At 42.0% G+C, this 25,491-nt stretch overlaps 1 protein-coding gene across 1 annotated transcript in view; it reads left to right on the top strand.

Moving 5' to 3' along the window:
* The window catches only part of LOC115658035 (sodium/hydrogen exchanger 2-like), a 70,268-nt gene that overhangs the window by 5,661 nt on the left and 39,116 nt on the right, over positions 1 to 25,491 (top strand). Inside the window, exons 2-4 of the mRNA XM_030576495.1 lie at positions 13,569 to 13,721; positions 16,420 to 16,670; positions 23,814 to 24,031. Of these exons, the coding sequence (XP_030432355.1) occupies positions 13,569 to 13,721; positions 16,420 to 16,670; positions 23,814 to 24,031 (622 nt within the window). The remainder of the gene's footprint in view (positions 1 to 13,568; positions 13,722 to 16,419; positions 16,671 to 23,813; positions 24,032 to 25,491) is intronic.

The raw sequence follows: 25,491 nt of genomic DNA, 5'->3' as shown, positions 1-25,491 counted from the left end.
ATAAATGCAAACCAATCACTCTCTTGCAGTACATACCTGTTCCAAATCAGATTCCATTGCAGCACAGGATCTTGCTCTAAGATAATCCGGTTGCAGAAAAGTACAGTAAGTCCTGCATGGTTTTGTGAATAAGCCAGAATCCCAAAATTACTGTGAAATAGACTAAGTACAGACTCTTGAACCTTTTAATTACTTTAAAAAGTAGAAAACATTTTTGTCCTGCAAGTACCCACAAGAGTATGAAACTTCAAATGATCTTTTAAATGCCTGTGAATCACTTACCAGATGTAACTATTATGGTCCGATTCTATGGTTCACTTACATCAGTGTTTCTCAAACTGGGGCCGCCGCTTGTGTAGGGAAAGCCCCTGGTGGGCTGGGCCAATTTGTTTACCTGCCCCGTTGGCAGGTCTGGCCGATCGCAGCTCCCACTGTCTGCAGTTTGCTGTTCCAGGCCAATGGGAGCTTCTGGAAGTGGCAGCCAGTACGTCCCTTGGCCTGTGCCGCTTCTAGCAGCCCTTATTGGCCTGGAGCGGCGAACTGCAGCCAGTAGGAGCCATGATCGGGCGGACCTGTGGACGGGGCAGGTAAACAAACTGGCCCGGCCCACCAGGGGCCTTCCCTACACAAGCAGTGGCCTCAGTTTGAGAAACACTGACTTACATTATAGTTCAAAACCCACTGATGACAACAGGAGTTTTTCCACTGACTACAGGAGCTTTGGCTCCAGTCATCTGTCTTTCTAACTTAACAACCATTGGCATCTCACTTCATTTCATCTGGTGTCAAGTCCTGTCTTTCTCTACTTTCCAAGCTGTGTGTGTCTATTTTCCTTGCCAGCTTGGGACTTCAGTACCTTGCCTTGTTTGAGCCAGACACGCTTGCCTGCTGCAAACACAGATCCAAGTCTGAACCATGTCCCCTACAAGCTACAGGCTTAACTGAAAACAGCTTAAGAAGTGCTCCTGTCTCCAGCACCCAGACACCCAGCTCCCAATGGGGTCAAAACTCCAAATAAATCCGTTTTACCCTGTATAAAGCTTATACAGGGTAAACTCATAAATTGTTCGCCCTCTATAACACTGATAGAGAGATATGCACAGCTGTTATCCCCCTCAGGTATTAATACTTACTCTGGGTTAATTAATAAGTAAAAAGTGATTTTATTAAATACAAAAAGAAGGATTTCAGTGGTTCCAAGTAATAACAGACAGAACAAAGTAAATTACCAAACAAAATAAAATAAAACACACAAGTCTAAGCCTAATACAGTAGGAAACTAAATGCAGGTAAATCTCACCCTTACGATATTCCAGTAAGCTTTTTTGAGAGACTAGCCTCCTTCTAGTCTGGGCCTAATCCTTTCCCCTGGTATAGCTCTTGTTCCAGATCAGATGGTAGCTAGGGGATTCTTCATGATGGCTCCTCTCTCCTTTGTTCTGTTCCACCTCTTTATATATCTTTTGCATAAGGCGGGAATCCTTTGTCCCTCTCTGGATTCCCACCCCCTCCTTCTCAATGGAAAGACACCAGGTTAAAGATGGATTCCAGTTCAGGTGACATGATCACATGTCACTGTAAGACTTCATTGCCCACTTGCCAGCACACAGGTGTACAGGAAGACTTACAAGTAAACAGAGCCATTTACAACCAGTTGTCTTAGTTAATGGGAACCACCAGGATTCCAAGCCACCATTAATTGCCCACACTTTGCATAATTACAATAGGACCTCAGAGTTATACTTCATATTTCTAGTTTCAGATATAAGAATGATACATTTATACAAATAGGATAAACACATTCAGTAGATTATAAGCTTTGTAATGATAACTTTTGCATGAAGCATATTCCAGTTACATTATATTCACATTCATTAGCATATTTTCATAACATCATATGGAGTGCACCGTCGCCCCCCCACCCCCCTTCATTTATCACAGGCACACAGCGGCTGCTCTCTCCCGATCAGCCTCCGGCCACGCTGCCTGCCTGGGCTGCCCCTGGCAAGCAGGGTGGCCAGAGGCTGCCTGAGAGAGTGCAGCTGCTGCTTGTCATGCCAGGCAGTATGACCAGAAGAGGAGGCTGGAAGAGGAGAGGCTCTGGCTCCGCCTCTTCCCTTCTGGCTCTGGCCCTGCCCCTTCATCTCCCCAGCTGCAGGCCTTGCCACCACCCCTGCATTTTGGAGAGGGTCATGTACCTCCCCCCTCATTGCCATTGCGAGTCAGCATCTGTTAGCCAACAGTTACAGGCAAGTGAAAAGTTATGTTATAAAAGCAATAATGCATCAAACTGTATTAATGTACTCGTACTTCTCACTGGTTTGAGCCCTATCTCCCCTACAGTGCACCCAGACATGACTGCTAGCAGTGCTTATTGACTTCCACATTAACAGTGCTATTCTAAAGCAAGATAATATCCCCCAAGTGCATTACTTTCCATATTTGTTTGCTCTTGTTAAAATGATTATGGCACATAATTGGGTTCAAAGTTAGAAGGGATGGTTTACCTTGTTGAAAACATAACTAATTGTTTATGCATCCACACAAGCAAGTCCCTTAAAGTTATAATGAACAGAGGAACAGACTACACTGGTAAATGAATAGTGTTAATTTTACTACCAGTTGCAATGCATTTCGCCTGAGATAAATAATTAGTGCTTTGAAACTCTAGAGGGCAGCAGACACAGCAAACTAGCTCCAATACAGTTCATACTCAGCTTGAGGTTGAGCTTGCAGTTTCATCGGTATCTTTGCCTGGTCCAGTGTGTAGCATTCACAGTGTTGTATAAAGAGACCTGATATGGGGGCATAGGCAGGCATCAGCTAAAGTGATGAAACAAAGGGGACTACAATGGTAGTTCAGTGAAGTCCCTTCTCTGCTATTTTGGGCCTCTATCTGTAATATGTAGAAAGAAAAAGAGTCAGTGGTTTGCTGAAGTCACAAGAAGCTTTTGGACTGATTTAAGAGGAAAGGACATTTGTATTAAACCTAGCTGTATTTCTAAGGGATGTCAACTGAAGCATTATTTGGATGAATTTAGGGACCTTTGGGTAATGTGATCATTTAAAAAAAGAGATGGAGTGGGGGAGGGGAGGAAGAAATGCCTTCATATTTTTAGGAGATAGGCATCATTCTTACCAGAACACCATGAATTTCAAAATATTCCATTTGCAATTGCTGCAAATTGTCAGAGGTGTTTCAAAGAACTCAAGCTATGGGGTTTAAGTGACATACAAATATTTTTGAGACTCATACATAGATATGTGACAAGAGAGTTTGCTTATTTGTCATTTTACTGAAGCTGCACTTATGTTCTTCTCTAGAGATAATGATGAAGAACAAATATTAGAGGCCATTTGCAAATCATTTGAATGACTGCTCGGTGTGTACGAGTTGGTTGCTGAGAAATATACAACACCACAGAGGTCAGGCCCACAATTATTAAAATGTACTCAGCCTGTATTTGTTCTTTAGAAATTCTTTAAAACAGTACTAATTGGGTGGCTGTTAAATGTAAAGTTGTGACACAGCCAGCCTGAATGACTGTACTGTCAGAACTGCTGCTTAGGAACATAACCAGACAGGTGTATTCAGAAAAGCATGGGATACTAGGCAGGAAGAAGGTTTAGAAGCAAGTAATTCATTACATTTCAGATCTCTCTGTAATACTTGGCTCTCCAAATTCCTGAAAAGTAAAATCAGTTGTTAACAACAGGTATAATTCTCATGTTGTTAATATATGTAGAAATGGTCCCTAAAGTCTGCACAGAGCAGAGTATAAAATCTGCACCACTTTCAGATTGTCAGAGAATTTTGGGATATAGATCATGTACGTCTCCTCTTGATTTATTTTTTTCTTTGCTCATTTCTTGTTAACATGTCTGTAGTTTGCTCAGTGTAATTTTGCATTAGTCCAAATTCTTTGTACATGTGGGTTGTCAAATGAAGCCACTGTGGATTAATGAACATGTACAGGTTTATCCTCCCACGAGATCCACAGGGAGCATATGAGATCAGCAGCAGACAAATTAATTTAGCTCAGCTGCAATGTGGACATGGCTTCTCTGCATTCACTTGGCATTGACCAGAAGGACAGCACTGAGGGCTTCTATAGGCTGGGAGGCAACAGGACATTTCATTCTTGGAGGCTGGGGATGGCCGGGGCTGGGACTGTAGTGTCCTCATCAGAGATCACCAGCCAGCAGGGATGGTATAAGTCTTAGGATGGCCTGAATGGGATTCACTTTGGAGATGGATGCAGCATGTGTGCATTCAATACAAGTTTGGGCACAATGGTGCCTGGTTTCAAAAGCCAGCAAGGCACACACAAGATAACATCTTTCACTTGGGAAAGGATTTAAAAAAAATAATATTTTATAAAGCAGCAACACAATGGTGTTAAAACAAAATCTTTTATTCAGAGCTCTATAGTTGGGGATTGCATGGGCTTATGTTGTCTCCTATATTTTTATGCTGTTGTTAATAAGTAAAAATCATGTTTAAAAATCAACACTGTGGAGGTTGATATGTTACAGTGACTTTATTTTTGCAAAACACACCTGTTCGCAAAACACAGGCAAAGCATAAGGAGCTTTTGTTTTGCTGCTTTACTTTAGCACTTCTGGCTTGAGAGACAGATGGCGCATTTCCCAGTTACAAATGCATTCTGGACCCAGCATAACAGAAAGAACCAATTTAAGTGAAAACAGAAGCCATGTATTTGACTTCTGTCAGCTACTGTAAACATAACTACCTCAATGGAGGGTAGCATTTCTCCATTTGAGCAATAAGGCCCAGATCCAAAAAAGTACACAAGCATGTGCTGAACTATAAGCATGTGAGTAATTCCATTGATTTCAGTGGCCCTGCTCATGTGCTTAAAATTAAGCACATGCTTAAGTGCTTTGCTGGATCAGGGTCTGAATGCCTTGGAAAGACCTTTTGGGAGCATAGGTAAGCACATTATTGATGAATCATTTCCATGTATAATGTATCTGCTTCGCTCAGAATTATATGATGAATGAATTTCCGTAGCTGATGTAAATTATAGTGTAGCATAGATTATTTGGGTTTCATCACATGATGTGTCCTATACATAGCGAAGATTAGAAGTTATGACTTATACGCCCAGCTGCGCCTAATACTGAACCTATCAATGCCAGAACAGCAGAACTAAGAGCCAGAAGGGATAAAATCCCCACCCCCCCATTCTTTTCTTTACTGTAAAAGTATGGAGCAAGAAGTTGGCACTAATGACGTTAAGGAGTATCATATAGGACCTGTTAAAATGATTAACTTAATTCAATAATTTAATCGCATGATCCCAGATTCTGTTAACCTTTCTCATATTAAATAATACTTTACTCTTCTAGTAATGCCATTTCATTTCAGTGAGGCTGCCTGTGGAGCAAGGGCACAGGCCCATGAGTAAGGGAATTGAATCTGGCCCTAGAACCCTATGAATATGGGGAAAGAATATGACATCAGAAAAAGTAAAAGCACATCAATAAACATATGACCAAATGGTACTCCCATTAAAAAGTGGTTCAATATGGTTCAATACTATTAAAACAAGCTACATACTGCAGGCTTTAGAAAAAAATTTGACTTTGACTTTACAGATAAATGAATCCACAATAAAAGGTGATGATTGAATAGTTAAATTCTTGAGGGAATTAGTAGATTGATTTGTGTCAAACTTCAGAATAGAGCCGTTCAAAAATAAAAATACATCAGCTTAATGAAATGCTAAAACAAGTTCTAAGGCTCACAAAGGACCACTAAGATCGCACCCAAAATTAGACGTTATGAAGACCCTTTCATTATGTCTCTAGATACACTGGCAAAGTAAATGAGTGATTAGGCTGAGGATATCAATGGGAAAAGTTGAGCGCATGTGTCAGTCTTTGCAGGATCAGGGCCTAATTGCACACAGAAGCCTCAAGGCTGCAGTTCCTGGAGTTGGGACTTCATGTGGGCACAGGGCTCCACCTGCTTGGAATTCGTTGCAGGATCAGGGCCATGATCACAGAAGTCTGAGAATACAAGTGAAGCAAATTCATTCAAAACTCCAACAGATATTGGCAAAAAATGTTTCACATTCTTTTCTCAGATATGATTATTTCCCATAGTACACTTTGTGTTATTCAGACAGGCAGTTTTTTTGTGCAGTTTAGGTAATGCTGCATGTATGAGTTGTCATGAAATCGCACTTGCAATTTTTGCACACAACTCAAGCTTCTGGTTTTAAGCATTTGTCCTAAATTTTTTTTTTTATTTTTAAGTAGCCACATGAAGCAAATTTTAACATTATTTCGCTCTTCTCTTCGCTCCACACCTTCCCTCTTCTAACTCCTATTTTTCTTTGTTGCAATTGATTAATGGGCATTGATTTGTCTGGTAAAACATTTTGCAGCAAGCAGTATTGAGCTCTGCCCTCTGCTGTGATGCAAACCTTTCTGGTTTTGCTTAGGATGAACATGGGTGAAAATGAACTGGAAAAAATGACTCTTGCATTTTCCCAGAAGTAGCAAAAAACAAACTGATCCTTTTGTGTCACAAAGCTTAATTACCTGGCTCACCAAAAACAGAGCAAGTCTTCCAAACCTAAATTTCATAACCAGAATGTTCTCCTGGGTAGAGATTACCTCATAAGGAAAAGCATCACCTGAGGTCAAGTCTGCTTGTTCTGTTCCTAGCTCTGCCACTGACTTACTGGGTCGCTTTGGGTGTTTCATCTTATCATCTGTGCCTCAGTTTACTCTTCTGTAAAAGGAGTAGAATTAATAATTATGCAGGTCTGTTGTGAGAATTAATCTTTGTAAACCTAGAGATCTTTGGTGAAAAATGGAACTGTGTTGATTACGCTTTGCCATTGTTATGGTTGGCATAGAAAAACCCTCAAGTCAAGAGCGGTCCGGGGAGATGAAAACTCTATGGCGTTTCCCTCAAGGGCTTTTCCCCATATTGATCTGCCAGAGGGAGAAGGTGTTGCCCTGTCACAAATGGCAGAATTTTGGCGCCCCGCAGCCACAGATCAGCCGAGATCTATCGTGTGCTTCCCTTGGGGGATGTGTCAAAGTAATGGCTCTACATGTGGAGGTCTGTGTCTGCCCTGACTCTTAGCTCCCTTGGGCCCTTGGCTGTCTCTGCAGTTATTGCTGTATTGCAGGATCTCCTGACTCTAAGAAGATGCCCCCAGGATCCTGGGCTGTGCTACAGGAGCACTCAGCACAGCTCAGGAGGAAGGAGTGAAGGGATGCAAAGGGGGCTTTTGACAACCTTTGTGCTTCCATAATCCTAAGGCTGGTGAGTGCTAGGCCAGTCCAAGACTAAGTTGCACTGAGTGTCAAATGGCCTGCAGCAGTCCACTTACAAGCTCTATCCCCTTACTCTCAGCCATGCCACCGGCACTCACAGCCAGGATAGGGATCGAGGTAATAGTGAGTATAGTGTCTTTGAGCCACCCGGGGATTCCCTATGCAGAGGGAAACTTCCACTGGCTAGCTTAGGGAAGTTTTGCACTACCATAGTGATATCAAACTCCAGTAGAGTCTCAGGGGCTCAAGCCCCTTTTGGGTACCATGGGCACTTGGGCACCAAACTTTGAGTTTGTAATGGCAAGTGCTGTATTTGAGAGGGAACCCCAATCAAAAGAGACTGCAAACACCCTGACCTGAGTTAATGTGATAATTAAAAGGGAACTGTGAGTGCCTCTGTTATTTCCCTAGCACAGAAATCAAGAGATGCACATTTGATTTTTTTTGTTATTATTTTTTTTTAAAACAATGAAGGTCTCAATCATCCCCTAAGATACCCATGCAGACAGGGACCCATCCCTGCCCAAAGAGGAGTGACCAGGGCAATCATCCATCTCTGCAGCACCATTTCCTTTTTCTCACACCTTATAGAGGGGATGGTTCTTGCACATGGGGAGAAAGTGGGCAGAATGTCAGAGAGATGGACCTCATCCTTTCCAGATCTGCAGGGAATCTACTCAAAACTTCATGCATTCTGGGACATTAACTTTTCCATGGCCTTTTCCCTGTGGAAGAACCTAACTTTGTGAGAAGAGGTCCAGTGGAAGACGTCTAGGAATCAGAGAGAGGACTCCTGGCTGGTGCAGATGGTCCTGGCCTCCTACGTAGGGCAACCATACCAGTTTTGGCTGGGACAGTCCCCTTTTAAGCCCTGTCCAGGACGTCCTGACATTTTTTGGCAAAAATGGGGATTTGTCCAATTTGGTCTTGACAACTGATGATCAGCTGGCAAGAGCATATGGAACAAATGCCCAATTTTCTCCCAAAATTAGAGTGCAGACCCCCAGGGGGTGCAGATGAACATTTTTTGGGGGGGGCGGGGGGATCGAATGGCAACACAAGGCTGGGTGGCAGGGCTCAGACTGTTAGCCCTGGGCAGCATGGGATTTGGGCAGTCAGCCCCAGCCTCAGGCTGCACAGGGCTCAGCCCCAGCCCTGAGAGGCCCGGGGCTCAGGTGAGTGGCAACAGCAGGTGGCTCAAGCCACCCCACACGGTATCGCATTTTTACTTTGGGAAATATGGTCACCCTACTCCTAGAGTTATCCCAGAATCTGTGGATTCTGGAGGCAGAACGCTCTGGTAAGTGATCACAGAGTCACTTTTTTCTGACACTGAATAAGGAAATTTATTAGCATGTTCTCAAGACTCTTCTGCCTCTTTATTAGTTTCACTGTAAAGCTTCTGCCCAGATCACTTCAGCCCCCTGCCACCAAACTTCCTGTTTAATATTTAAAGGAACAGTGCACATATGCTTAACCCCCATTTGTTCCAAACTGTGAGGGGCCTTGTTCCCTACCCCAAGGAATGATTATGGAGAAATGCATAAAGGGAACCCTGTAGGATTTCCTTCCCCCAGGATTCCCTCCTGTCATTTTTTTCCACACAAAAGGAGAATTTTTTTGCCAAAACTCTTGAAATCTCAGTGTACCCAGAAGTCAAGACAGCATTTTTTCTAGTCCAGGTAGACATTTCTGTTAAAGGCACAGTATAAAAGCAGATAAACAATGTTAAACGGGGATGGGGGAGAGTGAGATTTTCAGAATGTACCACTGCTTCCCAAGGTTCCTGTTTATTTTTATGACCTACAAAATAATATCAGACACTGGGACAGGGTGTGCTATTGACAAACAAGAGTACATAGGTATGTGATTTTGGTCTCCCATTTAGCTCCCCATTACAGAAAAAATGGATCACCAATATGTCATTAGCAGCTCAGGTTTGGTGTCCTTTGGGCATCTGAATCCAAAAATGGGTCATCGATTAGTCCAGCAGCAGCCTGGGGCCCTCATATTTTAATTGCTTGTGCTGTATGTGCTAAATTCATCCCTCGTGAAACATCACTGCTTCTAGTGAAACTAAATCATGGAGGAATTTGGCCTTCTGCGTTTTGCCCTCCATTTTATTAATGTATCAAACAAATACCCTGCTTCCCAAAATGAGTGCGAGCGTAGCCCCTAAAGTCAGTGGATACCTATCCCTGAACCTTCCCAACGGCCACACCGGCCACTGCAGTGGAAGGAACTGTTCTGAGAAGAAATGCCCAAGTAAAAAATCAAAACCCCCTGCAGTTCAGAGATGGTAGTTAATGACATCTCTCTCTCTCTCCATTTTATATTCCCCTCCCCACCCCGCTCCCTGTGGTAGCTGAGTGCCTAGCATGAAAAGTAAACACAGAAATAGCTCTCTCTTCTGCTTCTGACCGCAGGAGAAGACGACAAGCTATTGCTGGAATTTATTATTGAGATGCCCTCCATCCTACACCCTCCAGTTGCATGCTTTGTTAAATGATTGCATTAGCTGGTTGTAGTTATATTTGGTGGATACTCTGCTTTGCATTTGGTTTACCAAAGGGAAGCAAAGGTATTATCTATACTAGTTCTCTGTGTAAGCACTAGAATTGGGGGGCTGGGGCCCGAAACAAGGTACCTTCAGCAGTGCTGGAGGATCCAGGTTTTACTGTTGCCTCTGGGTCTGGGGCTCAGGGGCGGCTCAGGCACCAGGGCTCCAAGCACGTGCCTGGGGCGGCAAGCCATGGGGGGCGCTCTGCTGGTCACCGCTAGGGCAACAGGCAGGGTGCCTTAGGCGGCTTGCATGCGGAGGGTCCACTGGTTCTGCGGCTTTGGTGGACCTACCGCAGGCATGCCTGCGGAGGGTCTGCTGGTCCCGTGGCTTCAGCGGACCTCTCGCAGGTGTCGCCGAAGCCACGGGACCAGCGGACCCTCCAGACTTGGGGCGGCAAAATGTCTGGAGTTGCCCCTGCTAGGGCTTGGAGGTGCAGAAGGAGCAGTTACACTTGTTCTCCATTTAGGCAATGAAATTTGGGTGGCTGAGGCCCAAAGCGGAAAGGATCCTGCTTTTTTCTCTACCCTTCCCCCATATACACACAGAATCACACACACACACATTAAGGGTTTGTGAGGCTTTCCTGTAAGCAAACACTAAGCACTTTGTGGCTGAGTGCAGACATTTCCTGTGTGCAAACCTGGCCCTGCTCCCCAGCTCTCTGGGGGTTGGGATTCGCAAGGATGCTCAGTGGCTCCTGCTTTCACACCCATCCACGCAAGTAGGGCAGGCTGCATTCTGCAGGGCCTGTTAGGCATAAGCCCTGCCCAGCCATTCAGGGTCAGAGCAGCCGCAGCAGCATCAGCAGCAGCCAGGAGCTGGGAAGCAGCCAGCCATCAACTTTCCAGGGTGGACGGCTCCCAGGGCACATGGAGAGGCAGAGGCTGGGATGGGAGGCTGCAGCAGGATGGATGCTGGGGCCCTGCCTTTCTTTGCTGCTGGTTGCTCCTGTGGTCAGTGCACTCCAGGGACCATCACTGCTGCTGCCCCTCGAGGACAGTGGCCCAGAGAATCCCAGCTGGGGGTCCCAGAAAGCCCAGGATAATGAATCTTCTGTGCACACAGTCTTCTTCTCCCTGGATTATCAGCATGTGCAGGTCCCCTTTGAAATAACACTCTGGATCATGCTAGCTTCTCTGGCCAAAATAGGTAAGAAGCCATGTTTCTTCTGGGCTGCAGCGGGAGGAAGAGGAGAAGGGCAGAGCTCAGACATGGGAGGGATACTCTGAAAACTTCCTTGCATTGGGCATCTGTTTGCCAAACCCCAGCTAGAGTGGAAAGTCCTTGCCTAAAACCCTCCCAACCCCTAAATCAGTCTGTGAAGTTTCCAAAGTCTCTGAGTGCCCATCCTGCCCAGTGCCTGACTGAATTGCCCTTGGCTGGGAAAGATAGGCAACACATGCACTTCCCAGCCAGCTTTTCCTAACCTGGGGAAGCTCAGGTGGGAAGTGAGTTATCAATAATATTTTTAAATCTTGGGCTAGATAGAAGAGAACAACTTTCCTTTATGGTACTGTGCTGCTCAAACTGACTGCATTTCACCTCTGCAGCATCAGGTAGGGCTGCTTGTAGACAGGTTATCAAACTAGATAGCCCTCTGGGCTCATTGTTTCTTTATCTCTTCCTTTCCCCCATACAAACACAGAGATACACACAGACACACAGAGTTTGTGAGGCTTTCTTGTAAGCAAACGATAAGCATCTTGCAGCTGAGAGTGAGACTTTCCCTGTGTGTGAACCCGGCCCTGCTTCCCGGCTTTCTGGGGCTGGGTTTCAATAGAATACTGTACATTAAATTACCATATTTGCAAATGGAAAAAACCCCCACACAATTGCTTGTCAGCTTGTAATACTGCAGCTGCAAAGGACAGTGACATTTCCAAAGCCATGTGTAAGTTTATACATGCAAAACTTAAGAACTGCACACGTGTATCCAGGGGAGAGGAGAGTCCAGAAAGGATAATGGGAGTAATTGTGTAATTATATAACTGAAGTGACAAATTACAAATGTGAATAATAATCCTGAACTGTGTGCCTGCTTTCACAACTTTTCTGCACAAAGGTCTCTACTCATGTCAGCGAGAGTTAAGAATGAGGAGTGGGTTGGATCAGGCCCATCACAATGAATAATTTGGGCCTAAGAGTAATATGGTATAAGAAGAGAAATGATAAATACAGGCTATGAACTCCATTAGTACTGCAGAAGCCCCTTAACCTTAATTTAGTTATTCAAAAATATGAAATATCTGATGCTTATTTACCCTGTAAGGTCTTTGGAGCAGACATAGTCTTTTGTTTGAAGTCTTTATAGCACCTAGTACCCTAGGGGCCCAGTTCTGGTAATACAAACAAACAATAATTAATATGATTTTTTTCTAATTTTTCCATTTCAGTTTGGTTTATTTCAGTTTATGTCTTTTCATGACTTATGTTGTATGAATTTTTCTTTAAAGTCTAGATCTGTGCAAAGTAGCTGGATGTACTACTTGTCTGGAGATGCTGAGCTCACTTTTTACAACATTGTATTCTAACTGTTTAAAGAGCTAATGATTAGTGAATATTAAGATGGCCTCCTGTATAATTAATAAAAAGGCCTTCTCTGACAAAGAACATTCGTGGGAAACATGGAACACAATTTGTAACAAAAAAGAACTGTTGCTCTCCACTTTTGTAGTGCTGGAAAGTATGCTATTTAGACCCTCTGCCATCTGTTATCCTGAATTCCTTCATGTAAACTTATCTTAGGTAGATTATTTTCAGGGCCTACTGTACTGTTGTCTAAAATATATAGCTTTTAACCATTTGTTGTAATGAATTGAGGAATATGCCAAGTGTAGTTATTAAAAATCTCCTGGCACTTTTGGCAAAATTAGAGGCGTGCTAGCCAAATTCCAACATAGGTAACTATACTCCACCTATCTAAATTTTCCCTCATATTTTGAATCCTATATGCTATTCTTCAGCTTCTCTTTAAACAAATGTTGTCTACTGATGTGGTGTAGCAAAATGGCTGTGTTTCACCCTAGGTGTGGCTGTGTTTCAACAGAGTATATAAAACTGTAAAGCGCTTTGGGATCTTCCTGGATGAAAGGTGCTATAGGATGCTATTTATTTATTAACTTTTCATTTTATCAACATTTACAACAAATTTTTTTAAATTCACTTCATGCTCACCTAAAGAATCCTACTGGTATTAAGTTGGAAAATTATTATTTATGATAAACAGCATCAGTTCACACCCCACAATGCTCTATGCTAAAAATGACAATGTGGAGAAATTCCTCTTTTGTATTATAAAAAAGTGTGATGAAATGATGATGTCAACATATTATGCTGATTCTGGATAATGATGTCATCTCTTTACTGTTCACCAGCATTTCATCTGTTTAACAAACTACCGTCAGTTGTGCCTGAAAGCTGCTTATTGATATTTGTGGGGCTCATCATGGGAGGAATCATCTATGGCTTAAATGACAAGTCCCCACCCGTCATGGACAGTGATATCTTTTTCCTCTATTTACTGCCACCTATAGTCCTTGATGCAGGGTACTTCATGCCCAGCCGTCCATTTTTTGAGAACATTGGGACTATTCTTCTGTATGCTGTAGTGGGAACGATATGGAATGTGTTTGGGATTGGCTTCTCACTGTATGGGATATGCCAAGTGAAATCCTTTCACCTGCAGGATATATCGTTGCTCCATAATCTCTGGTTTGGCAGTCTGATTGCTGCAGTGGATCCTGTAGCCGTGTTATCTGTGTTTGAAGAGATACATGTCAATGAAAAGCTTCACATTTTGGTTTTTGGAGAATCACTTCTAAATGATGCGGTTTCAGTGGTAAGTACTGTCCCTTATGTTGGTATTTAGTGTACAGAGGAACGATGATCCTGTGGCTAGTGCTGGCCTGGCACTCAGGAGACTCACATCAATTCCCTGTCCTGCCAAAGACTTCCTGTATGACCGTGGGCAAGTCCCTTGGTGTCTCCCTGTTCCTTAGTTCCCCAGCTGTATAATGGGAACAACAGTACTTCCCTGCCTTACAGGGATGTCGTGGAGCTGCAAGCAGTGGTGATTACAGTAGTGTAAGTTTTTTTTAGAGTGGAATTGTACATATACAACTGTGTAGTATCTACAGTCTTTTCTCAGTAACATTCCCCTAGAGTCAATATGTGCACATGAAGACACTAAGATATGAAGAGAAAAAGTAAATTTGCAGAGAAGCCTAACAGGTTTTGTTTCAGAAAAATCAATATTAGAATTAAACTGGCAAAATGGGGGTGGGGGGAGAAGGAGGCGGCTGGGAGAGGGAGGGGAACTTTTCCGGTGAACAAACTATAATTAAAAAGTAAAACAAAAATATCTTGTTGCTACTATTATTGGCTACAAGAAAGTATGACTCTGGGGCTGAGCTGCCTCATCTTCCATTGAAATCAGCTGCTGTCAGGGATGAGTCATGCAGGAGGTCAGACTAAATTATCATAATGGTGCCTCTGGCCTTAAAACCTGAGAGTCTATAAAGTGTTCTTTGGAGCCAGCTCAGCATCCTGCAGGATCAGGCCTAAAATTGTTATTTATTTAAAAAGTTTTTATTGACACTTACTGCATTGTCATAATAGCAGGAGACGTGTTTTGAGAGGACAATCTGTTACTATTGTACCTTCTTCGTCTTTCTACTATGAAATAAACCCCAGTCCTCTTAATAGTTACTTTATTTAAAATAACAAGAGTGACTTTCCTTTGTGTCCATCTTCAGAGGAGGAAAATCCAAGCCTGGTCCCTGATTTAAAAAATTTCTTATTTAATATAAAAATTAATATAAACTGCAGAATCCCATTCCGAACTCATTTAGGGCCTGATCCAGAGCCCACTGACTTCAATGGGGGACTTTCCATGATGCCAAAAGACTGTGGATCAAGGTCGTAGAGTCCACAGAACAGTGAACATGTCTGCAGTGGTGAGCTTTTACACAAGAGCAGTCCCACTGACTTCAGTGTTCACTAGGGTGGGTAAAGACTGCACAATTTAGCCCTTGAATGGTGAGATCCCTGAGGTGGGAAACATCCTCACATTTGTACAATGCTGAGCAGACTATCAGCACTCAATACATTATAGTAATAAATAAAGCTTATCAGATAAAGTGTCTCTATTGTTATCTAATGTGCTCACTCCTTTGTTTCTTGTGACGTTTGGGCATGGAGAAATACAGGATTGGATCTAATATGCTGACTCAGTAATGCCAATTTTCATCAGGTGGGTTCAAAATAAGATTCTGCAGCTGGAGTCAGGCACTGCCTTTCATATTACACAGTGTCTTTTATGCTGCATAGGGTACTCTTTTATACTGAAGAATTCTAGACAGGAAAACACTAATTTAAGGTCTATTTCTCAACAATTTAATTTCCTTGTAAATAAAAGGGAGAATAAAAAATCAGGACCTGTAACCCCCAATACTTCTACATCAAATTTGGGTTATAGAAATAGTTTAGCATGAAATTGTCCATTTTAATCAACAGCCAATACTTGCAGGAAGATATTTAGGTCCAACATCTCTGCAAGCTCCCCACTTCAGGAATATTCAGGGTCTGTTGCAAAGCCCATTGATGTCGATGGAATAATTTGCCTTGACTTAAGCAGGCATTGGGTCAGGTCCTATCTGCATGCCAGTAGGGTGATGCACCAGATTCACCACTCATGGTAGTGCACTTATTGCCTTCAGTGATTGATTTAAAACTGCAGGTATCATTGGCTGCATCAACAGTCTGATGTACAACTAAAATTTGACTTGATGGAGTTACGGTTAATATTTAGGATTTTAACTGCACTGGCACGTGAGTAGAAGGAAGATAGTGAGAAATAGTATGTATTTAAAAATTTTGATTAAAGATACACAATATCAGTGTGTTTGGATTTATAATCCTTCATGGAGGGGCAGCAAAGGTAGGAGTTCACCTCTCCCTCCGTTCATTTACATGAATGAGGGGCGAATTTCATAGTCTAAGTGGAACCATTACATTCAGATGTTCTATCCCACAGGCAAATTCTTATTGCTAGTTTCTTTCATATAACAAATCTCCAGTGGAGTCTTAGAGGGAGAAAATCTCCATGCAGATCTCCTTCCAGAGCACCTCTCCTATATCATTCTATGGGGATGGTGGGGTTTGTCTCCCATGTGATAGGCCATGGAGAAAGCCTGTTGTTCCCCGGGAGATCTAGGGCAGCCCGTCAGGAAACTGTATGCCTTTACACCTGACCAAGCTCCTGGTAGGGCCTTCCACATCCACTGAATCCCCAAGAGCCAAGGCTTAGGATGTTTTATCTTTTCTTGGAAATCCTTGCAGGGCCATAGGGTAGATGATGTACTTATGAGGCAAAACCAATTGGTAAAAAGAACACAGTGTCATTGTCACAACTCTAGGGAAGCATTTCACCACATTGACAGAAGTGTGTCAGACATTTAATGGTGTGTCTGTTGCCTGTGGTCATCTCTAGCTAATGTTTGTTTTTCTCTCTCTTTTTCCTTTTATTTTTCTTCTAGGTGCTGTACAAGCTGTTTAGATCCTTTTGCGAAATGTCAACAATCAAAACTGTGGATGTGTTTGCAGGAATTGGGAAATTTTTTGTGGTTGGAATAGGAGGGGTCTTGGTAGGCCTTTTATTCGGGATGATTGCTGCCTTTACCACACGATTTACCAAGAATATCCGTGTAATTGAGCCGCTCTTTGTCTTCCTGTACAGTTACCTATCCTATCTTACTGCAGAAATGTTTCACCTCTCTGGTATTGTGGCGTAAGTATATACATGGGTTTTCTTATTCTTGCAATTAATGCTTTTGGCTATATTCAGAAAAGAATCAGTCATGATTACATCAGCGTTGCTTAGTCTGAGATGTATGATAAACATTTATGAACTAAGTGAAACAAAAAAATGTAAAAGCCTTTGAAATAGTACTGGGACATAACTATATCACATGCATTATACAATTCCACATAAATGGTGATATGCATTCTTCAAATACGCTCACATTTTTTGAGGATTTAAAAAACAAAGAAATGGCCTTAGCAGTGTTTCACAGAACAGATGACATCTAATTTTAAATTATTTGAAATGCTAAAGGACTTAAGTTAAACAATACATTTCAGGGTGTAGAGATTGGAGCCAGCTTGTGTATTTTAAAACTGGAAATCATAAATAGTCCTGATTATTAGAGATGGACAAACTTCAAATGGTTCATCAGTTCAGTGAGGCATCCAAATGTTTGGATACTTATTCAAGCTTGGTTTAGTGTCTTTGGTCTGGAAAAATTGCACGGTTAGTATGTCTGAGACTTCGTGTGCTTTGTGATTTTGGCTGGGCCAGAACAGGCTTTCTAGTAGTCTTTTGAGTTCCAGTCAATACCAGGATGTGAAGAGGTGCACTAAGTGGTTGATTGGATTCTTTGAACATCAGAAAAGCTGGGTTTGATCTGGGTTTTGGGCAAGACTTGAGTCCATTCTAATTTTATCTCCAGTGATTTGCCCATCCTTACTGATTAGCTTATTTAGGTCTATATCCTGCCTTTACTTTCTGATGGTATGATTGGGCAGGCAGGATTGCTCATGGTGACTGGGATGACTTTGTGGTAGGTTGCACACTGCTTCTTCTTTAAAAAAAGGACAATATTGCACACCTTCTCCAGCATATGTGGTATCTGGCCAAGACCTAGATGCATCCCTGACCAGCAGCCCTTGGGGCTGTAGCACTTCAATGCACAGTAGCCAGTCCCGTAGCACTCTGTTGAGTGTTCAGTATCCTGCCATACTGTTGTAAGGTGATCAGCTCAGGTCCCACCACCATCTTCTCCCCGCAGCATGCCCCTGCTCAGGCCAGGGCAAGAACTGGCTCTTTGTGTTTTAGCTTAGTTTTTCTAGATCAACTCAATTCACAGGTATACTTTCACAGACGGTGAGTGTCACAGAACAGCATCATCAATAGCTAGCAGACAATGCTATCCACGATCACCAGTTTCCCCCTACACTTAGATGATGAAGTGGCAATGTACGCAATGACTCTTTGATTGTAGGTAGACAGATAGACAGGCGCACACCCAGTGACCTTGATGCTATCATGCATGGTCAGGGGCTGGATTTTTCTTTCAGTTAAATGTAAATTCAGAATAACTCCACTAACCTCAGTGGAATTATACCTGATTTTGGTGGTGTAACTGAGAGCAAAATCTGGCTTGTAGCTCAGTGTGTATGGACTAGAATGAGTGTGTAACTTGTCTAGCTGGTGCGGTGATGCGTTCTATGGGGATGTGATTTGTTACATGCAATGTCTTACTGCACATTAAGTGGTTCGTGTAGACTCGTGGCTCTCAATCTTTCCAGACTACTGTACTCCCTTCAAGAGTCTGATTTGTCTTGTGTACCCCCAAGTTTCACCTCACCTAAAAACTTACACAATCAGACATAAAAATACTAAAGTGTCACAGCACACTATTACTGAAAAATTGCTTACCTTCCAATTTATACCGTATAGGTATAAAATAACTCAATTGGAATATGAATACTGTACTTACACTTCAGTGTGTAGTATACAGAGCAGTATAAACAAATCATTATCTATGAAATTTTAGTTTGTACTGACTTTGCTAGTGCTTTTTATGTAGTCTGTTGTAAAACTAGGCAAATATCTAGCTGAGTTGATGTACCTCCTTCACTGGTGCTTCTGCTGCTTCCCTTGACTGTCATTCTATGTTGCATTCCTGACTTTGGCCCTGATCCCTCAGTAGGCTCCATATGATCAGACCACTGTGCCAATGTGAAGCCCTGCAGCCACTGGGACTCCATGCAGTCTCAGGGGTCAATCCATGCAGGATGTTTGCAGATTCCCAACTCTTGTGATTTCATCACAAGTCTCTTGATATTCAGTCGTTTTTGTAAAGTTCCAGCACCTGGAGTCATAGGATTACTGACTGTCGGTAGAAAACCGAGGGATAAATAAATGCATGTTGTTCAACTTGCAGTTGATCAGCCCAGAGCAGGGAGCACTGAAGATGCCTTCTTTAGAAGTGGAGAAGGCTGTACATTTGACTGTACAGAAAGAAATTATCTTTTCCATAACTGAAAGTGCATGGGAAAGTGGCAGCACTGAAAGGTCACAAGGCTATTCAAGAGGAACATGGTATTTGTTGAACTATCTATATCTACATTTTGTTTCTGAAAATATTGGAGGTTGATAGCCAAGAAGATAAATGCAAAATATTGATGTCTGATCTACAGTTAAAATATGTGGATCCTTTAATAAAGATTTTTAAAACTCGAAAATTATTTTTGTTTAAATGTTGCAAAATCATTTCTGTACGTTCTTTTCAGCATCAGTCTAACAAAGAATTCAAGAGACTGACTCATCTCAGGAATGGAGACACTTTCCTTTACAAAACTCCCCTCCAAGTCTCCAGGGAAGCTAACTGGAGCTATCATGGTTCTTTAAGTACAGCCTTATACAGTAATTGTGAGATACTAGTTTTTAATTTGAAGAAGTTGACTTTAGCCTTTAAGAACATGATTAATTGTGGGCTAAATCCTTTAATCTTGAATCAGACACCAAAACTCCCACTAACATCAATGAGAATTGTGCCTGAGGAAGAAATGATTTAGCCCTGCAAAACTGGATCCAATATTTCTAATGGACAAAGAGATCTTACTTTAGAATCAAAGACAGAATAGATGGAAAAGACTCAGGAGGTCATCCAGTCCATCTCCCTGGCAGTGGTTGCAATCTGCTAGCTCTGACCCTGACTCAGGAAACGGACTCATCTAGTGCTGACAATTGCAAAAGTAAAGATATTTAGTATTTCCCTAACGACTGTAAAATGCACCTAGACTCCAGTGATATTTGTCTTATAGACAACTCCAATATTGATAATACTGATGATGAGAAGAAAATGAACAATTAAACATCCAGTCAAATACAACAGTGTCTGGATGATCTATTTTGAAACCAATGATACTATGTTGTATATAAATAGGAATCTTCTATACTTTGCAGACTTTTGTTTCCTAGAATGGCCCATACAAAGCAATGTTTCAGTATTGTTGAAAACAATTATAGTTCATGGGAAAATGTAAACTAAGGATCTGTTATAGTATCATGAGACTGAATAGTGAAATAAATGTGCTGCATAATCAGCATGAAAGGAGAAGGCATTCAGACTTAATGGTGTTTCCTTCTGTCACAGTGTACTGTACCCGTTATAGAACCTATTTTCTTTTCTTTTTAATAATGCATTGGTTCTGGATCAAAATGATGGCGTGGACAGCTAATTCCTTATCATAAGAAATTGAGATTACAGATAGTGGTATATTTTAAGATTTAAATATAAGTACAAAGACTCTTATGGCTCATTTGTGTTTTCTAAGCCTTTTACATTTTTTTGTATTGTTCTCTTGTTTTTGATACCAGCTTAATATGCTGAAAATATTTTCTCCATACTAACAGTATTTTTATTTTGTGCTTTGAAATGAACATCACTGTTGTAGTTAACTTCATTGTTTTCCTCTGTAAATATCTGCACAGCTGGGTCAATAAGAGTTTGTTAATTACCTGCTGCTTAGCCAATAGAGGGGGGAAGATCACAAGAAGAGGAGCCACATTTTGCTCTTGCTAACAGCAGTACAAACCAGGAATAACTGTGTTGAAATTAATGGTGTTTTACTAGTAGAAGAGGACAGAGGAGGCTGGTGAGAGGAGAATCAGGCTCATTGGTTTTCCATGGGTTGCAGAAAAATAGTCAGGTGAGATCTCATCTCATGGAAACCTTGGCCATTGCTGCTGTTGTCATCCTTCTGTTCAGTTGTTGAAACACGCTATTTGCTGCCCTTACAGATAGTGCTCCCTTCCCATGTTATTAATACTCAGTACAGAATCTTCACATCCAGGCTTCCCAGTGGCCACATATTTCCCCTACTTAGAAAAATTGACAGTTTCCAACAGAAAATGATCACATTTATTCCTGAGGCCCTCTCTAGTCCCACAGTGCGCTAGGATGTGCTTTGCTCAATGTTTTGGCAGTGAACACAGAAAGGACAGATGAGCTCCTCTCCCTATCTCATTTCACTGCAGAGAGTTGCAGTTTAGAAGTGGAGGCAAAAAAGTGGTGGGTTTTTTTTGTCAGTTTCCTGGGACTCACATATGAAATAAGAAAGGGTGCAAATTACAGGTAAAATAAGACTTAAAAATGATGAGATTAAAATCAAGGGAGGGAGGAGAAAGTTGGACAGAAACATTCTCATTCTCTTTCTTTTTCATGCCCATAGCTGCACTGTATATTCACTGGGAGCTGGCACACAGTTGTGACTTTGCCAATAAGGCCCAAACACCCAGTCAGTGTATACCTCTTTCCACACATAAATTTGTCATTCTGTGGTCCCTGTATTATATGCTGCATGACCACCAGCTGAGAGCATGTACTATGAATAGAATGGACCAGCAGTAGCCTATGGCTCTTTGGAAAACTATGGAGTGGCAGTCACCAGTAAAGTAAAATTTAAAGTCAATAGGCTAGATCCTATGTAGATCACACCAATTTATCTCAGTGTAATGAGCTTCAGGGGAGTTACTCCTGGTGTACACGGATGTAGATTAGAAGAAAACGAGGCCCTTTGCTTCAGAGAGTTGTTGTCAAAATAGCAATGGTGACCAGAATTCAGAAACTGATATTTCCCTTGCCTTCAGGAGTTAAACCGGTCCTTTAGTACAATGTGTTTCAGTCAAAGTAACATATGCCCCTCTCCCCAGTGCTTTGACTCTTTGATTTCAATTGCTTTGACCTTCTGAGATTGCTAGGCTGAAATTATGCTGATTTGAAAAGCTGATGAATTAGGCTAACCACATGTATCCTGTAGTTTAAATAACCAATTATCCATGAACAGTTAAAGGATAAAAGTTTTAATTGTTGCTTCACACTTCTAAAATGATCTTGTATGTACAATACACCAAGAGGTAAAATGTTACTGCTGTAGTGATATTCTCTAATTTCCTCAGAAGCACAGTGGTCCAGTTGAAGGCCTGTTCTGTGTTCATCGCCCAGCCTAGTGAATGTTCAGTAAGATTTCTTTGATATCAGTTGAGCTCTCTGTAGTCCTTCAGCTGATTTAAGGGGTCAGCTCCTCAGCTGTGGCCAAAGAACATAGCAGCTCAGGATGCGGATAGGAATGTAAAATGTGCTTCCCTCATCTTGGGTCAGTCCCTAGTGTTAGTTAGAGTTAGGCTACTCGTATGCTATGCTGGCTGCCCGTGGCCCCAAGAGTCTGATACAGCAGCCACAGATCAGCCAGATTTGAAGAAGCCCTTTTCACACCCCTCATGCCAGCAGCACAGGAGCTGCTACGTCAGGTCTCTGTATTCTGAAGGTCCCTCCATACTGGGATGATCTTCCTGTGGCTGATTATGATGGTTTTAGGGCCAGAATTCTCCAGATAGGCTTCCCAAAGCATGAGAGAGCAGTGCAGAATCTGGACAAACGTCTTTGTGTGTGACGTTCTCCTCATCACAGGCTACTTCTCAGTGCAACCCTCAATGTATGGAAGCTGTGAAAGGGCAATAAATGCTCAGCTCATCAGCATTTTCCTATGTGCCATACTGATCTGTGGGCACATGGGGTGGTGCGGGAGTGGAGTTATAAAAAGACATGATATACAGAAAAACACTGGGAAAGCTCTGAAGATTTTTTTTTTAAATGAGTTCACTATTATACTTTTAAGAGATCAAAATTTTATGGGCCAGATTCTGGCCTCATAGTGGTGTAAACTCCATTGAATGAGCTGAATTACTTCAGATTTACACTGGTGTAACTTATGATGGAATTTGCTCCTATTCCTTTTCTGTAATTCTTGTCTCTTCAGTATTGTCTCATGATTTCCTTATGCTCCGTACTGCCAGTTTGCTGCATTCACCCACTGTCTCTGATCTTGCACTTGGGCTGCAAACTCTTCAGGGCACGGACTGTCTCGTTGTTATGTGCTTCTACAGAACCTAGAACAGTGGGGCATGATCCATAACTGGGACACTAGGGCATCATGGTAATACAAATAACAGTGTGTACTGCAGAGAGCAATTTGTATTGTGTATAGGGAACAGTCCTGCTATGACAGGGAGATGAACTTGGTTATTATCTAACAAGCCTTTTGCATTTCTAATATTTATGAGTCTTTGATTCCAAAAATTGAGATTAAATCTTGATTAGAATCTGTCAGTGTTGCACTGCTGATGGCAAACAGATGACAGGAAGTGGATACATGCAATATATTAATAATGATATATAAAACTACATTAAAAGAATGTTACAAAGTTGCAAAGTAAAACACTCAAAAGTTAGGAAATGCTAGAAATAAGGTGGCACATGGAGGAGGTGCTAGATCTTCTCAATGAAATGTGTATAAGAATATTTTAACATAAGCAAACAAATGTATTTTTTCCCCTAACCTCATTCTGAGAAACAGCTGAAACTTTTTTGCTGAAATTTTCCAGAAAACATCAGCCTGAGGCAAACACCCAGGATTGAAAATTTCAGCCCAAATGGTTAAAGTTTGGCAAACTTACAAGGAACTGAAAACAGGGTCTTATAATGGAAAGCGTTGGGCAACATTAACTATAGGTGTCGCTACCTCCCTACAATAAATGTAATACCATAGCATTTATTTATTAAGGGCCAGATCCAAATACCCTTACTCACACAGAGTAGCCTCTCTCTGCACAAGTGGTCTCATTGATTTTTAATAGAATTACTTGGGGAGTAAGGTACTACTTAGTGAGTCAGCGTACCAGAATCTGACCCTAAACTAAGTCTTACGTTGTCTTGGAAAGGCTATGATATAATTTTTGCCTATCTAGCATGTTCCTCCAACCACCCTATGTACCATATGTAATTGCTTTATTTTCTTTCTTCAGTATTATTGCTTGTGCCATGGGCATGAAACGTTATGTGGAGGCGAATATCTCTCTAAAGTCTCACACTACAATCAAATACTTTATGAAGATGTGGAGCAGTGTTAGTGATACCCTTATCTTCATCTTTCTTGGGGTCTCTACCATTGGAGACAACCATGAATGGAGTTGGTCTTATATTTGCTTTACCGTCATTTTCTGTCTTATTTGGAGAGCACTAGGTATGGTGAAAAAAATGGTTTTTCTTTGCGGCAATGAAATGTACAGTCTTGGAGTTTATTATGTATCTCATTTAAGTGTAGGAGGGGAGTGACTCTTTGAAAAGTACTGGTTGCCTAACATTCAGAACATAACCTTTAATTCTAACTGCTGGTTCATTTAGTACTTCCCTTTGTATTTCTATCGTGTTTCCAGTTCACTTTATCACATCCTTCAATGGAAAATGTGATTGACTCCCTTTGTTCCTGTACTGGATAAGATAAACTGGTTCTCGAGCTAATAGGGGGGATCTTGTTTTTGGAGCTGATCGTTTTGGGCATGAATCGTTGTCTCTTCTTAACATGGTTGCAGGATTGGCTTGGACTTAGGGTGACCAGATAGCAAGTGTGAAAAATTGGGACAGGGGTGTGTATGTGTGTGTGGGGGTAATAGGAACCTCTATAAGAAAAAAACCCAAAAATAGGGGCTGTCCCTATGAAATCGGGCCATCTGGTCACCCTAAACTCCTGATAACTCAGCTCCTCTAGAGTGTATTCAAGGGCAAATGCTGTCTTAACTGGAAGAAATAAGTCATATATTGGCTTGGTTGCATGTGAATCATTTCCCTTGGCTGGGAAGGTGATGGACTGGATGTTATGTGTAACCAGTTCTCTCTGCTGGCTGAGCTAATGAGCTGTATTATTAGCTGGAGAAGCAGAGGCCTGTGTTTTGTAGTGAAATGTGGATCCCCATGCACATCTATACAGCTGGGCGATCAATTCAGAGTCCTTATACACAATGTGTAGTCATCTCTTACAGTAGATGTGGGATGGAAGTATTTTAAAATGACAGCAGTAACTGTACTTAAACCCAGGCCAGATTCTGCCTGGCCCTTACCTGGGTACAGTGGGCAGAGAGCATGTGAGAAGCCCATCACTTGCTTGTTTGGTAACAAGAATTCCAGTTCCTGCACTCACAGTAGCACAGGGACTGCACCCTCCTACTGCCCTGGGACTTGCTCTGTGTCCCAAAGAGGATAGGGAGGATGGAGATCCATAACTGTATCTGTCTGTGCACTGTCCAGCAGAGCTGGCTACCTATGCAGGAGGAGCAAGCTGTATCCCATAAAGAGACGTCACAGCTGGCACACAGGATCTCTCTGTCCTGGAACTCCTGGGTCATTCTGCTTCCCTGTGGAAGAATGTCTTCCACTGAGCTGGTATAGAAGATTACTGGGGCTTTGAAATGGAGGTGGGCAGCAAAAATGTGAGAAGCCTGGGGTTTGGTAAAGTTTTGAGTTAACATGTCTAAGAACATAAGCAAACAAGGGAGCTGCAGTTACATCAAGATATTTTTTGGAGAGGATAATCCACACTCTCTGCAGCACGGGAGGGAAATGATATGAACCAAGACCTCAGCAGCTGTAAATTCTCCTGTAGGAACAGCTGGGAAATGTTAGTGGGCAAATGGTATCCTGGAAACA

This window comes from Gopherus evgoodei, chromosome 9, assembly GCF_007399415.2.
Source record: "Gopherus evgoodei ecotype Sinaloan lineage chromosome 9, rGopEvg1_v1.p, whole genome shotgun sequence".
In the NCBI taxonomy this organism is placed as follows: domain Eukaryota; kingdom Metazoa; phylum Chordata; order Testudines; family Testudinidae; genus Gopherus; species Gopherus evgoodei.
Note: the sequence above shows the minus strand (reverse complement) of the source record. Positions and strands in the feature narration are given on the sequence as shown.